The sequence below is a fragment of the Sebastes fasciatus genome, chromosome 21 (genome assembly GCF_043250625.1).
Source record: "Sebastes fasciatus isolate fSebFas1 chromosome 21, fSebFas1.pri, whole genome shotgun sequence".
NCBI lineage: Eukaryota > Metazoa > Chordata > Actinopteri > Perciformes > Sebastidae > Sebastes > Sebastes fasciatus.
In genome coordinates, this window is record NC_133815.1 from 11,896,326 (window position 1) to 11,913,990 (window position 17,665).

Consider the following 17,665-nt stretch of genomic DNA (forward strand, 5'->3'; position numbering starts at 1 on the left):
ATGATTTTTTTTGTCCATCCCGCCGATTCTAGCGCCCCGCCCCTCTGCGCAGGCGGCCTCGCTCCTGATTGGTCAGAGAGAAAAGGAGGAGTCGATACTCGAATCTGATTGGTGCAAAAACGAGGAGAGGCTCGTACGTGATTGGTTAGAAGTTGTAGGAGGGGTAATTTGATTGGTTTAATGTTTTTAAGGAGGCGGGCGTTATATTAGACTGTACTGTCACCTTCTGCAGCAGAATGGGTCTTTTCATCAAGGCGGTGGAGGTGGCTCAAAGTAGGGTGCGGGGACTTTCGGGGGTCCTTCAGGGAGTTTTCATGGGGGTTCCCAGCCACATACTCCATACTCCATGGCCCCAAGGGACCAGAATAAAATCTCCAATTTTGTTCCTGTAATCAAGATGTCTGATATGTTTACTGTATATACTGCTCCTATTTTTATACTTCCTTGGTTCATATTCACACTTTGTTTAGCTCTTTTTTACTGTGCTAGCTGATGCATCTTGTTTTTTGCACTATCCCCTTTGCTGCTGTACACTGCAAATTTCCCCACTGCGGGACTAATAAAAGAATATCTTATCTTATCTTATCTTATGTTATTTTGTGTTAATATTCCTAATAGATCCGTCCTTCCTGTAGCTGTCAGACTCCACAACCAGCACTACTCCCAGTAGACCACTTACACACCAAAAACACTTTAACCTGATATTTTCAGGTGGAATATCATTTTCCACTTGTGCAATTTTGTTAATAGTCTGTTTATTGTTAATACTGTATATACTGCTCTTATTTTTATACTTCCTTCTATTTAAATGGTTCATATTTTGTTACACTTTGTTTAGCTCTTTTTTACTGTGTTAGCTGATGCATCTTGTTTTTTGCACTATCCCCTTTGCTGCTGTACACTGCAAATTTCCCCACTGCGGGACTAATAAAGGAATATCTTATCTTATCTTTAACAACACATATTCATAGAATCAGCTCTCTAAACATGGAATTAACACTTATTTTTACCAGATGGTGCACATCTAAGTTGGAGTGCACTGTGTAGTGTGCATTGATTACGCCACCTTATGCTGTTGCTTCATAAGATCTTTATAATTGACATAATTATGGTTCCTTGTAAGGGATAGAAATTATTATGTTGATTCACATAATTGCATCATGTTTGAAAAGATCCAGGTATTAGGAGTTGAGATTTATACCAATGTTATATAGACAATATACACAGCATTCAAAACTCTGATAAAGATAACACAATATTTCCTCTTGCTTTGACAGGCAACTCTTGCATATCCACATTACACTCAGCAGCTCCTTTAAACTGTGTTTTGCTGACACCTTGTGGACAAACCTTTGGCATCTGCACTGTTTTTTTGGTTTCATGCATATAAAGACAAAATTACAATACGTACCACGAGAAATGTGTTTTATTCATATGTTACATATTGTTCATATGTTGCATTACTCCTTTTAATTCATCATAACATACCTGGTTATTTTCTACACAGTCTATGGTTATTATTCGTCTCGCACTATCAGCTCCAAGCAGGTCGACTCAGGACATTATGGATAAGTGGTGCAATGCGTCTGTATGGATTTTGACAACTAATAATACTAAACAGACTTATAGACTATCTCAGCCCAATAAGTTCAAACCATATTTGTTATTTTCGGTTTGTCAAAATGATGAAGTACCTCATAATTATAAGATAGGCAATTATCTCAAACTTGTCACTTGTAATTCATTCTTTATTAATTAATATTGTATAATCACTGTATCATAATTCTTGCAATATTAGGTATATTTATCATTCCTAGTTCTAAATATATATTCATTTATTTTTCTGGCGGTAAAATTAGGATATGGATTTTTTTGTTTTTATATTAGGCATGTTGTCTTGTCTTTATACCTGTAGGTGGCACTGTTTAACTGTTTGACTTCCCAATGTTGTCATTCCTGAGTCTTAAAGTGACTGTGTTAAGCTAACCACAACAAGACCGGAAATTACTTACTACGATTCTAAAAAATAAAAACAAAAATTCTGATTCTGTTAATTCAAAACAAATAATTACATTAAATGTAATATGCAGGAAATAGCAAAGCCTTTTTCAAACAACTTGTATTTTCTTTAGCCTTCCTTATACAAATACTACATACAAAAAAATTAAACTAATTCAATTTGTTAAGACTTGATTTGTGTTTAACTTACTCCTTAGGTAAACATCCTGCAACCGTCTTGTACAGAGCAGAAGGAAATGGATTATGGATTACCAGCTATGCTGGTAACTTACTTATTATTTTTAATGGAGCTTCCCAGCAAAAAGCATTTCACACGATTGTACTTTCATCTCATCAATATAAATATTATATTTTTATATTGTAATATATTTTTTTATATCTTTATTGCACCTCTCTTTTTTTTATTGTAGTATCTTATTTAGCACCTATGGGATTGTAACAATCTAATTTCGTTGTACTACATAATGCCAATAAAACATCTTGAATCTTGAATCTATTATTTTGAAATGCAGTACCGGAAGTGCACTGGTGTATTCTGTCCGGCCTGATTGGTGGTTGGTTACAGTTGTGGAGTCCCGTGACAAATCTCATTGGAACTTTCTACGGTCCAGGAAAAGACTGATGTTTCCTGCTTCTCTCTCACTTTACTTGACAAGACGCTTTATGGACAGCAAGAAAATACACATTCATTTTTTAAAAGGCCTTTAGATGAATTTATCCGGAACTAAAAGTGGGAAAATGTTCGCTGTATTGACAGTTTGAATGCTGTAGAAACAAATCTCACCGGACCAACGGAAATAGATGTAACACCGCATCAACATACTGTAAAGGTACGTGATGTCCATTTATACATTACATTGTTCTAGTTTTACTAACGTAGCAAACTGTACGAAGCTCTAATAACAATATAAAACGTTGGAGGTAATAGTAAAGTGATTAGCTATTACACAACTTTAACATTTTCTGCTCTTAGACAACACTAAACAACCGAAACAGATTCATATAAACAAAGTTAAGCGAGCTGCGTAGCCTAGCAACCAGGAGAACACTATGAGCTGTTTGCTGTGTTGTTTACAGTTTTAATGACATATGGGAGCTTGTTAGCGCATGTCAAACCTTTTCATTTCAGTGTGTGTGCTGCGTGTCGGTATTTTATTAGTGTGTGTATGGTTGTCCAGCTCCTCCCTCCTCCTCCTCTCCTCAGGCTCATTTTGTTCTCCTCTCCTCTGCTGGCTGGAGGAGAAGAAGATATGCCTTTTCTTTTCCTGTAATACACGTGATCTGCCTGAGATTTTTCTTTCTTAAAAAAAAAAAGTTGTACCTGTGTTAAGTACACACATAGCCTCAGGTGTTTCTAGCTTACCAAAAGGCTCTGCCACAAAATAAAACACAACTAGGCGAGGCCTTGTCTTCTTAATGACATGTTATCCTCCCACCATGTAATTGTTCTCTGACTGTAGAAGTCATGTGTCAGACGTCATAAGGCTGTCAAAATGACTTTAGAGAGAGAATAACACATAATAGATGTAACTCACACTCTGCCTTTTATTTACTCCCCTCCTTCATGTTTTTTTTTTTTTACATTTATCCTTTGATATTGCAATATATTGTCATTAATTGTTCTTTTTTTCATTTATTAATTTATTTATTCATCAAGGCCTATGATCTCAGCTGACTCTTCCTACACATCACTCTTTTAATTACATAGTTATAGTTTATCCTCTGTGTTATTTATTAGTAGGATTTTGTGCGCCCCCTTTGTAAAGCGTCCTTGGGTTTCTGAAAGGTGCTATATAAGTCCAATTTATTATTATTATTTGTTTTGTTAGTTTTATTGACACAACAAACATTAATTACTTCATTGTTTTCTTCCATTTAAATGCATGTTTTTTTAAATATCTCTATATTGTAATTTGCTTAATGAATTTTATATATATATATATATATATATATATATATATATATATATATATATATGTTTTTGTTTTTATTTTGTTCTTTTTTTTTAAATTGTATTTATTATTGAATTGATGCTTTGGCAATATTGTTCACCTGACAGTCATTTGAATTGAATAAGGGACAGTGAGCCAGTAAATTTCACCAGAAAAGGACTTTTAGATGAGCATCCCGTTTAAAACATGAAGTGTCTGCAGTAAGCACGAAAAAAGAGGGAGATGCATGTAAGAAGAACAGCATTGCAAATGCCTCTATTAATTATTAAATCATTAAGTCATAATATTTAGACAATAATTGGTTATAAGGTGAACAAAGGAACACATGGCATTAAAATAACTCACTTTAGGTACACTAGGATGAAGGCAGAGGATCATGTTTGGCTGGTAGAAGGGGAAGCACCAGAGATATGTTCTTCCTCTTAACCCTCCTAGTTGTAGGAGCCTTGATTATGTGCTAATTGAGCTCACCTGTGCCTAGTTGAAACAGTTTCTAACATTAATGTTATTCCTCCTCATGGTTGGAAATGACAACCAAAATAGCTGCTAGATTTGCTTCACTCCCCAGCCAAAAAAACAATGGTAATCTATTGAGTGGCTGGTAGATTTTTTTAATCCACTAGCCACAGCGGCAGGTGGACAAAAAAGTTAATTTCCAATACTGTTCCTCCTGTGATGCTATTATATAAAACTCAAGTTTGTGGTGACAAGAAAGACGTGTTTCTTGATAATCCTTTTTCCTCTGTTCTCCGCTGACAACATTCCAACTCTGTTATGTGGAAACCTGCTTCCTTTTTGGAAGTTCACAACTAGTTCCTTGATGTAACAGGTGGCTATGAAGAACATGTTTTCTATAACAAGACAAGTTTTATGAAAGATGGCAAGATTTTACTATTTGAGAGCTCTACATCTGTGGTGTGGGAGTTTAAAAACACCAACCAACGTTACTTCAAATCTCGCTCGTAGACCTGATTTGCAGAGTAGTTGCCCAGACTTGCCCGGCTAGAGGATCTAACATTCATCAATCTCGGATTTTGTCAGTGTTCAAGCTGATTCAGATCTGTTTCTAAAAGAAAGTCAGCGCCACAATTTGCAGACTGTGAGCTGTCTGGACAGACAGGTCAGGTTAGGAATTTCTCCAGATGCTGAGGTCGGTTGCACGCACCGGGGTTGATCGAGTTCAAGCCCCTCACACGTTCTGCAGCTGCACTTCCTCAATCAGAGATCTGTCTGCTGCATTATAATGAGATACGTCTTAACTAGAATAATGTTTACGTTATTCAATTTTATCTCTCACGTAACAGGTTTACATGTGTCCAAACTATTTAGGTGTACTGTCGACATTTAAACATTTTAAGTGAATCTATACACCTTTTATATGTATTTATTTAAAGTTAAAAGTTCCCAGTCATAATAAAGGTTTTAAGTGACAGCTCCTCTGAAATAGGTTGTCCTCCTATTTCAGGTCTTTGTGTGTTTATCTCTCCACCAACCTTGCATCTTGCAAGGTTCTGTGTTTCTTTGTTTATCAGAGGATTCATGCCCGATTGAGCTTTCACATGTGATTTAACATTGTAGGGTGACTTGTGCTAAAATTGCTTGTCACGACTCACGCATGATGCACAGCCACACACACACACACACAGAAAAAAATATGTTCAACATCCTCATAGGATATCCACAGGCAAGGATGTGTGTTTGAGCTAAGCAGGAAGAATGCTATTTTTGATCCTGTGTAGTAGTCCGGTGTATTTCTGCCTGTCAGCACAAGTTAATTCATGTTGTAGCGTGAATGCGGGGCATGCTTGGCTTAAACTGCAGCTAGGGAATGTGCTTAACATTAATCTTGTTCCTTTTCATAGTCATTATTCCTTTCCAAGCTTTGTTTTTAAGCCTTATAACAAACTTATAACAATGTGTGTTTGTGGGTGTGGTGAGCTGCAGCATTCCCTATGAAGGAGTAGCAGTGTCAGCTGAAAGTGTAAGTTGGACTAGGAAGTTATAGGTTGATTCTCCCGTGAACAGAAATATTTCAGGAATGTTAAAAAGCGGGTCCTACCCACTGACGTAGAGCGTCAGTTAACCATGAAAACACAGATGTGCAACAGCTCAGGGAAATGGCCAACCGGTCTTTTGTGCACCAGCCACAGTTGCACAAGCTGCGTTTAATAGCCAGGTTTTAAATACACAAACAGATCTGACTGTTTCCCCCTGGAGGAGACAAACCTGGTAGTTACAGCCAAAATTTGTCATCTGCATGTCGCTGGTGAAGATCAAGTGCTTAAACTATTACTTGATCGATTAGTCAATTGACAGAGAATTTACTATTTACAATTTTTATTAGAGCTGTCCCAATATCAGATTTTCACTACACGATTGTGGCAAAATAATTCACGATAACAATATTATTCCAAATGTAAAAATTTTAAAAACAAATAATAATGCTACCAGTCAAATTTATCTTTAACTTTGTTTATTTTGCATTTTGTCTCTTTTTTTGGCAAATTAATTAAACTCATTTGTGTGTGGGGCATCAGGATAGGGACACAAAGTGAGAACGGAAAGAAACAGAAATGATTTAAGAGGCCCTGGATAATTTACACAATATTATCTTGTGTATTAACATGATATCAGTAATTCATTTTTCAAATATCACGCTTATCGCCAATACCACTATATTGTGACACCCCTAATTCTGAGAATCAATTTATCGTTCCAAGTCATTTTTCAAGTATAATGTCGAAAAACGTTTCTGCTTTTAGCTTCTCAAATGTGAGGATTTTCTGTGTCTCTTTGTTTTATTTTTTTATTTATTAGTTTATTTGACAGGGACAATACATAGGCATTGTTACACTTAAAGTGCAACTGATGCAACGTATATCGGACTTCTAGCCATAGCTAATTTGCAGACCTTGTCCCTGGTTAGGCTTTTAAGAAAAAATAAAAATAAAAAATACAGAATAGCACATCACACAACATCGTACTTTACAATACATTTAGTATGTTCCCTATCAATAATCAGTGATCGCAGGTTTGGTTTTGGTTTAGTTTCAGCCAGTGTTTCACCTTTTCATTAAACATTTTCAGGTCAGGTTGTATTTCTTTTTATGGCATTTTCAAATGACTATCTTTGGGTTGGACAAAACAAGACATTTTAAGATGTGACCTTGGGCTCAGAGAAATTCTGAAGGGCTTTCTTTTCATTTCATAGACTAAACAATTTATCAATTTAATTGAGAAAATAATCAGCAGACTACTCCAAAGAAACTAATGGTTACTTACAGCCTATAGTTTTAACAATTTTAGCATAAAAGTAAAGACATGTGATAGAGGAAATGTTAATGTTATTGGTCTCTTTGTGGTTTATCCTAATGAATGTGGGCGAAAATGAAACTGAGAGAAAGTTAAAAGGGAACAAAAGAGAAAAAAGAGGCCAGTGATGGAGAGGGCATGAAGGTCCCTCTGATCGCACACATGCATTTTAAAGAGGGACGCTCCTTTGCTGTACCCTCACCCCAACGTGAGCAGAATGACATATCCCTTCAGGATGCGTTCAGGATCAATACGCAGAAGGAGAACGTTAACCCAGAGGAGGTTTTCCGTATGTTGTGAACAAACAACAGTGAGAGTCATCAACGGTTGCGGTTAGAAAGAGAAAAAAAACTACTGAACAAACTAGGCTGACCTCACTGACAAAACACAATGGACAAGTCAGAGCGGCAGACAAAGAGTTTTGTTGTAAAACAAGCAGACACGGTTACATAACTCATGGTGAAGGAAAAGAGATACGCCTCTGTGTGTAATTTATTCAGATCACACTGTGTTTAGTATTTACCCTACACAAGTTTATCAGAATAACATATATTCCAATTGATCATAATTCCCTTATTAGACTCGTTGCATTAGTAATGAACTTCACCCCCCCTCTTCACCTTCAGGAAAATGAGGTCTTGACCTTTTGTTACTACTGTTGTCAGGGGAAGGAGTCTATTACACTTCAGCAATGAGATTTATTTCTCTCTTTAAACGTCGGGAAAGAACAACTCCAGGGGGTCTTACTCTTAACCTATTGTGTAACTTCAGCTTCAAAGACCCCTGGCAGGTTATTTAAAAATACCTTTCTACTGACCGGAACAAGGGAGAATGTCACAGACCCAGCATGTTTAAGAGAGCTGGTGTGTGTGTGTGAGTGTGTGAATGGCTTGTATTGCGTTGACATGCTAAAGAGGGTATATGTGAGATGAATGCATGTGGCAAAGTCTGCACAGATAGACTCGTAATTTGTTATGTGAGGGAGATCGGAAGTTGAGTCATTAACCAGTATGTATTTATGCATAATAAGTGTTTGTTTTTGTCACAATGAATAATCAGATGAGAGGGAGGATGGGATGTTCATGCTCAGAGGAAGGAGTCAGTTAACTGGTTGCTCAGAGGGAGGGGGCCCGCCTGCTGTCATGTTGCAGCTCACTGACCCTCCTGTTGCTACAATCTTCACTCTCCAAGAAAACACAGGGACCTCAAGATGAGGCTTTCAATCAGCAATGCTTTTAAAAAAGGCACAAACATACCTTTTTGCAAGTCACATTGTTGATGTTTTTTGCAGTGGCTTTAAATCTGTCCACCCAAAGAAAAAGAAAAAAAGTGGTTTATTCTTAGCAGAGGGAAACACCCCTGCAAGAGTATTACGACCAACATGTGAGACTATAACGTGTGGAAAACCATACAAATATAATTCCAAACAGTTAAAACAATTGCCGTTGTGCTGCATGCTAGATGACACCAATGCTAAACTGGTCTGAGCCAAGGGCCCCCAGCAAATAGCTGTATAAAATGCTCTTCTGAGAGAGTTCATATTTTATTTATTTTTACAAGAACATAACCTAGAATAGAGCCGTTCCCTAAAGTCAAGTGTGATGCTTGCAGAAAAGCAACTGGTGGCCAAGTGATCTATTGCACCACAGACAAGCACCAGCAAGAAAACAGGGCGGTAGATTGATGGACAAGCATATATAATGGTTTAAGACTTGTTAGCAGCTCGTATCCATGATCAACAATCAACAGCACCGTGTTACAGCTCAAACGTCTAAGAAATACCTTCCAAAGTATCAAATGAATATGTAAAAAACTACTGCTACTCTGGGATAAACATGTATCATATCAGGCATAGACAACATAGACTGAAATGTGTAAAGAGCAGAAGAAGAACGCCAGTTTCACTTCCTGAAAAACAGAGTGTTCTGTTCTCTTTTCTCCTCTGCAGCGGCGACCCATGATGGGAATGGGCCAGTTGTATACTTGAAGTCTTATCCCGAGGAGGACACATTACATCACGACCTTGCACCTTTGAATGCCGGCGGCCGCTACGATGGAGGAGCAACCCGGTCTCCCCAATGTCAGCATACCCTGCCACAACGAGCAGAGGGACAAGAAAAAGCGTTACACAGTGCGTACAAAAATTCTGTTCATTGCTCAATATACAGTCAAATTTATTCTAAAAAAGGTAATTTCAGTGTTTGGTAAGTCTATAAATGTTTTTGTAGTATAAAATCATATGAATTGACCATATTTGCATGTGATACCCCTCCTTGTGTTGACATGGACTCTTTTTGCCCCTTTTTTCAGGTTTACAAAGTGATAGTCAATGTTGGACAACAGGAATGGTTTGTCTTCAGGCGTTATGCAGAGTTCGATAAACTCTACAACACAGTGAGTGATTTTACACCAACCATACCTGGCACATTACCATAATTCATTTAATGAGTCTTTGATTTACTTAGTCTTTGATTTACTGGCTCCTGTGACATGCTGTTCACACTGACGTTGAGAATAATTATATACTTGTGACCACAGACGTTTCCCAGCCCTTGCATCATTTCCTCTGTTGCTCTTTTATCTTTTAATGCAGTTAAGGAAACAGTTTCCATCTATGAACTTGAAAATTCCTGCCAAGAGGATATTTGGGGACAATTTTGAACCTGGTAAGTGTTCACACACTATAGGCTGATGTTTGACATGTGCATCATTTTTTGCTTGATCCATGTTGTTTGATTGTATTTTTTTTAAACACATATACTGTATGCATCTTCCCAATAGAATTCATCAAGCAGAGAAGAACCGGGTTGCACGAGTTCATCAAGCGAATTGTCTCACATCCTCAGCTTTGCAACCAGTAAGTGTCTCACTACATTGCTGACTTTATCACGATGAATGGCTTCAATGATCTGCATCCAAAAATCGAATGGTATCAAATTTGTTTAGCTTCACACTTGACGTGAATTAGATTACAAAAGATGAAGAATGTTCTGCTTTGTCTTGCTTTACTTGCTGTTGTACGTTTCTCTATTACTGTTATTTCACTGTTTGGTCCCTCTTTAACTTTACAGGCCAGACGTGAGGACCTTTCTACTGATGGACAAAATGCAAAACTTTTCCGACGCCTCTGAGGACGAAGATGACAAAGTAAATAACCGAGCAACCAATTTTCATGGATCAATATCTGTATTTCTTTGTGTATATGTGGGTTTTCCTGCTGACTACATCTTTTCAGTTGATGTGTTGGATTGTCTAGATATAGTGGAGTATTTAGGTCTGCCACCTCTGATAGTCTATTTACAGTAGACCAGGGTTATTACAGTAAACCAAAACGAAAATAAGCATTACAAATATTTTTAGTAAGCTGTTTCACTTTCATTAACACTGTGAGACAGGGCATTTGTGCTGCGTTCATGTTGTGTTGGAATAATCGGAAATATGACTTCCCGACTGGTAAAATTCACGTGAACGCCCCCTTAAGTCGGAACAACAACTCAAAACTTGAAAAGTTTTGTCAACATTTACAAATTATTCTGCAGCACTTTCACCATTTAAATGAATAATTTGTTATACATGATGTTACTAGTTTCTAATTTCTTTCTACACCATACAGGCATTGAATCATGTGTTCAGGGATGCATGAATCTGGGGGTGGGAGGAGAACAATATCAAGGGATGAAGGTTGGGGTAGCCTAGTAGTACCAGCAAGAACTTCAACCTACTTTCATCCCTGATAAAAACGATATCCTTTAAGAGAAAAAAAAACTAAACTGAAATGATATTGCCTGGGGAGTTTTTTATCTATAATGTATCACTACCAAAAACAGAGACAGCATGAATTTCCATCAACTCTTGTGACCCTGAACTGCAGAAATTGCAGGACTTGACATTCAAGAAGTCCTAGCGCAAAGATTAAACATTAACATTTTGGCCATTCAAAGTTCACAAACCACGTATTTTGTATCTACTGTATATGTAGTTACATACTTTTGAGACATTATACCTGTCTCTAACGGAAACAAACTAAATATATAAAAACTAAACCTTTCTGAAAAACTGAAACTAAAACTAGCAAACACACTCTGAAAACTACCTAAAACTACATTTAAATTGAAAAGTAAACTAAACCTCTAAACTAGTATAACCTTGATCTAGGCTCAAAATAAATACAGATAGCAAACAAATTTCCCTTATTTCGCTATTGTTGCACAGAAAGGATTGAAGAATCCTCAGATCCATGAACTGTTCTTGGCTGTGATTCAGTTTGACGACTAATCTAGATAATGTTTTCTCTGCTGTTTACAGACCAACTCTACCTCCAGAAACATTAACCTGGGACCCTCTGGAAATCCACAGTATGTTCAACCTGCTTATATTTTACAACGTTGTGTATATTTGGGATTTGCAACCTATTAATATTTGAAATGTTATATTTGCACTCTTTCCTACTTTGTACTGCAACTGCTACACAACAATCCCTCGGGATTAATTAAGTTTCATTTGATCTTATATTTTGTTAACCTTGCAATTGTTTAATCACATACAGTACATTTTTACATACACTGATATTAATGTGCTGTACTTTTTGTTTCAGTGCCAAGCCCACAGACTTTGACTTTTTAAAAGTCATAGGAAAGGGGAGTTTTGGGAAGGTATGTGAACAACACAATATTGGAAAGTACAGTCGAGTTTCTGTTCATCCTGTTGAATTCTCACGGGTACACACCCAATTTATTGATCTGTTTAGATAAAGTATTGTCTTCAATAATAATAGTTTCATTACATAGAAAGCAGTTTTAAAATTAACTTTATAGAATTATGTTGACTGATGTATTTTGTCATACTTGAGTTACATTAGTTATGTTTAAAAATGTTTTTGTTGTATTTCTCTATTGATGTAGGAACAAGTTTTAGTTCTGCTACTGTTGGCCTTTCCATGTAGGAAGTGAGAATCAGGTCTGGAATTATTCTGGTTTACACAATTGATTTCTCTTCCTTGTGATGCAGGTTTTCCTTGCCAAACGAAAACACGATGAAAAGTATTATGCAGTCAAGGTTTTACAGAAAAAGGTCATTCTCAACAGAAAAGAGGTAACTTTACCATCAACTACGACCCTGACTCTATCCATATCTCAGGCACGCATTATGTGAATTATAATTCTTCTGTTAAATCACTCCTTCCAATCAGCAAAAACACATCATGGCAGAGCGCAACGTGCTGCTGAAGAACGTGAAACACCCTTTCCTGGTCGGGCTTCATTACTCCTTCCAGACCACAGACAAGTTATACTTCGTCTTGGACTTCGTCAATGGAGGAGAAGTGAGTCGTTTCAGTATTGTGAATAATGCGCTCACGCAGAGATGAGTCACGGGTTCAAGAAAAGCTGAGAATGGTAGTAAGACAGGAAAATTATGTATTAAATAGCTTTAATGAAATTCCTCAGAGCAGCACTGTCGCTAGTTAACGCCTCCATGTGTGAAAGTCCCATTAGAGATCACGACATAACTGATAGGGAACACACAGTGTGCGACTTCCCCTTCAAGTGTGATCAGCCTTTTTAAAGCTGCCACGTGTGACTGACTGTGTCAGAGTGACTAACTGCAATCTGTATCCCAAAGTCTGACTCTTGCCCTTCTTATTAAGTTGACTACAAAGACCAGTAACATGGGAATTAAATCAGATTACACTTTCCAGTCAAAATTAACTGTGGTGAGATTAAAAAGGTATTTTTATACATAACCAGATAAAGGGCTGGCAGAGGCACTGCATACATTAGAGGATTTTTTGCAGCTTTGTCACATCATGGTTTATTATTAGATTTTTACACTCATGGTTGTTTAATGCTCCTACAATACAGCTGCCATGTAATACTTTCCAATAATCTAACGGAGCATTTTCATTTCAGCTTTTCTTCCATCTTCAAAAAGAGCGGACCTTTCCAGAGCCCAGAGCAAAATTCTACATTGCTGAAATGGCCAGCGCACTGGGATACTTGCATTCTCTCAACATTGTTTACAGGTACGCTGAGCGTTTATTTACGTGAACACATGCTTAGTTTATTACATGCTCAAGGCCCTGACACACCAAGCCGACAGTCGGCCAGTTTGGGGCCGTCAGTGAGCGTCTGTTGGCCGAGTTTTTTGCAGTGTGTCCCGCACCGTCTACTCTAGTCTGCCCGTGTCTGAGTTTTTTCATGTTGAATGGACGGCGGAGCTCATCGGTGAAAGAAATCACTCCGATTGGCTGGTCAGCTTAAACGAATCAGTGCAAGGGTAAAGGATCAAACTAAAAGATGTCAGTTAATCAGATCTACTAAACATAACTCCGGTCTAGAAAATGTGACAATATTTAATTTGCAATTTATACACATATTTACTAAATTAGACATTGGGCCTCATGCAGTAATATTCTTTCAAAAGTCCCTTATTTTTTCCTCTTAAATTTCATTTAAGAGAAAGAAATTTCTCAGGGATATAGGGTTGCAATGGGGTAATTTGGATTTACAGTATGTTCCCGTCTCTCATTTACTGAAATTCATCCATTTGTTAATTTTCTCCAGAGACTTGAAGCCAGAAAACATCCTCCTTGACCACGAAGTGAGTATTAACCAAACACACTGCTTTGCAATTGATACATAATCACTCTAGCTGTTCAGGTGACCAAAGTGGCGAGGGCTGGAGACTCTGGACATTTAAGTACTGGACATGAAGTAACCCGAATTAGGGAGAGAGAGATCCAGGAAATTCCACCAAAAAAAGACTTTATTTCAGTAGCGTTTCCCCTTAAACATCATTAAGTGACATAGCTGCATCAGATACACAATCATAGGGAGATGCATGACAAACTGCATTGCACCTGCATTTACTCATTTTCTTAATATTATCAGGCAAAGTCAAATAATACTTGAACACAAACATATCCCAGCTAAAGCTATGAATCTAGTCATAAAGTGAACAAAGTCATGGCATTATAAGAACAACTCACTTTAAAAGATGCACTTGCTGAAGGGGTTCATGTCTGGCTGGTAGCAGGGCAACAGAGAAATGTTCTTCCTCCTCCACTCCTACTTATAGGAGCACTGATTAAGTGTTCAGATTGGGCTCACCTGTGCTGTTCAGAGGCAACTAGGCAGAGGTGAGCCGGTGGCTGCTCTCAGAGTTCATTAGGGATGTAGGCAGATATGAAAGACTTTCCAACACTAGCGGTAATTACACTGAATTTACCTGGATGACCTACAGTGCCTAAACACAGGCAGATTTATTACATAAGACCGTACAGCACAAATTTCATTCTTCTCCAGTCATATTTGTACCACCGGTTGAACAACAGTGTCACTTCCAGTCCCCGCTGAACAGAATGCGTGTGATTGGATTAGGTCTTACTAATGATTTTCCTGCCCGGCCTTATTGAGAAAGTGAGGGAACGGTGAATGGGACTGACTGAGCGGCACGGCAGCCAACATTCCTGGACAACAATAGAATCCTCAGTCCCCGGGGATAATGAGCTGCTTGTGTGGCACATGTTGTCTAAAAACGTCCCTGTGTCCTCTCTTTAAAGGGACACATCATTTTGACGGACTTTGGATTGTGCAAGGAAGGCATTTCCCTGACAGACACCACCACTACGTTTTGTGGAACACCTGAGGTATGGCAGCATCGATTTGGATGTTTACATGCCTAAATACTACCAGTATTGCATCAGGGCATTCCTGGAGAAGTCTCACCTTCAGTGTCAAAAAGTCATAATCATTAACAGACTTTTTTGGTATAAAGTGTGGTTAATGATTTAAGTATGAGTGTATTCCTTCTTGAGGCTATAACTGCTGTCTGTGTAGGGATGTGAGTCACCTTTTCCAGAGAGGAAAATGGGCTTTTATGAGCAAAATATACATTAATATAATATATATATTTGGTTGGTGTAGTTTAAGCCAGAAGCAAAATGTCAGTGTTATAGTATTATGTTTGTGTCCTTCTCCTTACCAGTACTTAGCTCCAGAAGTCCTGAGGAAGCAGCCATATGATAACACAGTGGACTGGTGGTGTCTGGGTTCAGTGCTGTACGAAATGCTCTTCGGCCTGGTGAGTTTTTAATTAGAGCCCACTTTTCCTCAGATATCCCTAATGCATTGCACGTATTTATTTTCTTTGCAGCATACCACACAATTAACAGTGACTTAATATTTGTATTCTTTGGTATGCAGTCTTGACTACTTTTGCAGATGCTGTTTAGTTTTAATGTGCTGGTAAACTGCAGCAAATTTGACAACGCGCTAAATGTCAAAGCATCTCACACTCACTTAAATACCTCTACTTGTCTCTTCGTATCCTAGCCGCCGTTCTACAGCAGGGACACGCATGAAATGTATGACAACATCCTCCACAAGCCGTTGGTGATGCGTACCGGTGCGTCCGGCACAGCCTGGTCCATCCTCCAGGGCCTGCTGGAAAAAGACGGCACACACAGACTGGGGTCTAGGGATGACTTTGTGAGTCAGTTTGCACCTTCCACATGCAGACGCCATACATGTCCAACATAATTTACCATGTCTGGGCTCCTCCTTGTGGCCGATCTGTGTACATCACATCATTGTTGGATGACTTTTACTCAACTATTGACTCACTATAAATACAAAATGATTTTTAAGTTGTTATTTACTCTACATTTTCAGAATGAGATCAAAGATCACGGTTTCTTCTCCTCCATAAACTGGGATGACCTCGAACAGAAGAAGATTCCTCCCCCATTTACGCCGAATGTGGTAAATATTTGACGACCTTTTCTTGTGCATGCTGGTTAATGGGAGCATAATTAGTTTTATCACTTACACCTGTGTTTACCCCGCTGTGAAAAGGGCCTATTGGGTTTGATTGCACAGGTGTTTCTAATTAACAGTGGAGGTTGCCTAATCAAGTACCGTCTTTTAAGCTACCTCATAAAATGCATTTTTTTGACGTAATGTCATGTAATGTTTTGGAGTTTTCTCTTAATTCTTGTTTGTTGATATTTAGTTAACTTTTTTAAAAAGGTTTCCTCATTTTAATGAGCTTTTATTTAACATATATTTGATTCTTAATTGTTTTATCCTATTTTAACGCGCTCTGTAAAATCAAGTTGTAACTGTATTGTTGTATTTTGCCATCAAATTAAGTCCCTTTTATGAATACACACATGCAGTTTGTTTTGTATTTTCTCCATGGGCGCTAATATGTTTTTATTCCCTTTTCCCCTCCAATGTTTCTACAGAGCTCTTTCTGTGACATCTCAAACTTCGATCCTGAGTTCACAGATGAGATGGTCCCCAACTCCATCTGCTGGTCTCAAGACCATTCCATAGTCAACGCCAGTGTAATGGAGGCCGACGATGCCTTTGTGGGCTTCTCTTACGCCCCAGCTTCTGATGACTCTTTCCTATGAAACATTCCCAATGAGGTCTTCGATTGCCTTAACCACCATAACTCCTGTTGACTAAAGGGAAGAATTTACACCTCGGATTAACTTGTTCTATGAAGCCAAAGCAAGCAGCTGAGACGAAACAGCACTAAAAAACGGATTTTGGTTGGAACAAAGTGTGCCAGAAAAGTCTTTATTTTTTACCAATTTGTATTTATATAAATATATATATATATATATACATAACAGATGATATTTTTAAGAATTAAGGATAGCCATCCTCTATTAATGTTATTTCTGGTGGTTTCTAAAATGAGCCTTTATAAAGCCTTAAATTTATCCCTTGAATGAAATCAATAAGCAGTTTTCTGAAAAACTTGAACAATTCACTGGACTTAAATCACACCATTTGATGGAAGTATGTTCGTCCTTGTAATTACTGTAAAAATACACTTATGTATCATTAATTTTAACAAAGCTGGAAATAGGGATTACTTGAGAGACCACTGAATAAAGCATTTTGGTTTATAGGTCACATTTACTTCTTCAGTTACCTTTCAGTTTGTCTTTGAATATTGAGTGAATTGTTTTTTATTGTATTGTTTGTGTTTATTTTTTTTTGCTATTCTTTGCCTTAACACATTTATTCATAATTGCAGAAATGCACAATGCTTTGCTTCGCCTGGCAATTAAGTAGGCTTATACTCCTGCAAAGTAATAAAAATATCCAAGAAAAGTAGTCTGAGAGTGTCTGTGTATTTAATAGTAATATTGTAGTTTTGTAATAACTTTTTGTTTTTGTTTTTATTTAATATCGTCAACAGACAGACATTCAGCAGGTCAAGGACATTCTTACACAATTAGAGATACCAAATGAAATATGAAAATTAATAAATTAAATATTAAAAAATAAGGTATCTAATCAATAAAACAACATCAAAAAGTCAATAAATTTTTTTTATACTATCCCTTTTTTCAAGGTTGTTTTCAT

At 37.5% G+C, this 17,665-nt stretch overlaps 1 protein-coding gene across 1 annotated transcript; it reads left to right on the forward strand.

The window, feature by feature from the left end:
• Positions 1-9,275: 9,275 nt before the first annotated feature.
• On the forward strand, positions 9,276-17,413 carry sgk3 (serum/glucocorticoid regulated kinase family member 3). Its single transcript, XM_074622690.1, has 16 exons — positions 9,276-9,414; positions 9,594-9,677; positions 9,877-9,949; positions 10,065-10,140; positions 10,355-10,430; positions 11,589-11,638; positions 11,878-11,935; positions 12,291-12,374; positions 12,472-12,603; positions 13,190-13,302; positions 13,844-13,880; positions 14,842-14,928; positions 15,267-15,362; positions 15,614-15,769; positions 15,953-16,042; positions 16,528-17,413. Exons 1-16 carry the CDS (start codon positions 9,319-9,321, stop codon positions 16,696-16,698), a joined length of 1,479 nt encoding a protein of 492 aa, XP_074478791.1. The 5' UTR covers positions 9,276-9,318; the 3' UTR covers positions 16,699-17,413.
• Positions 17,414-17,665: the final 252 nt, after the last annotated feature.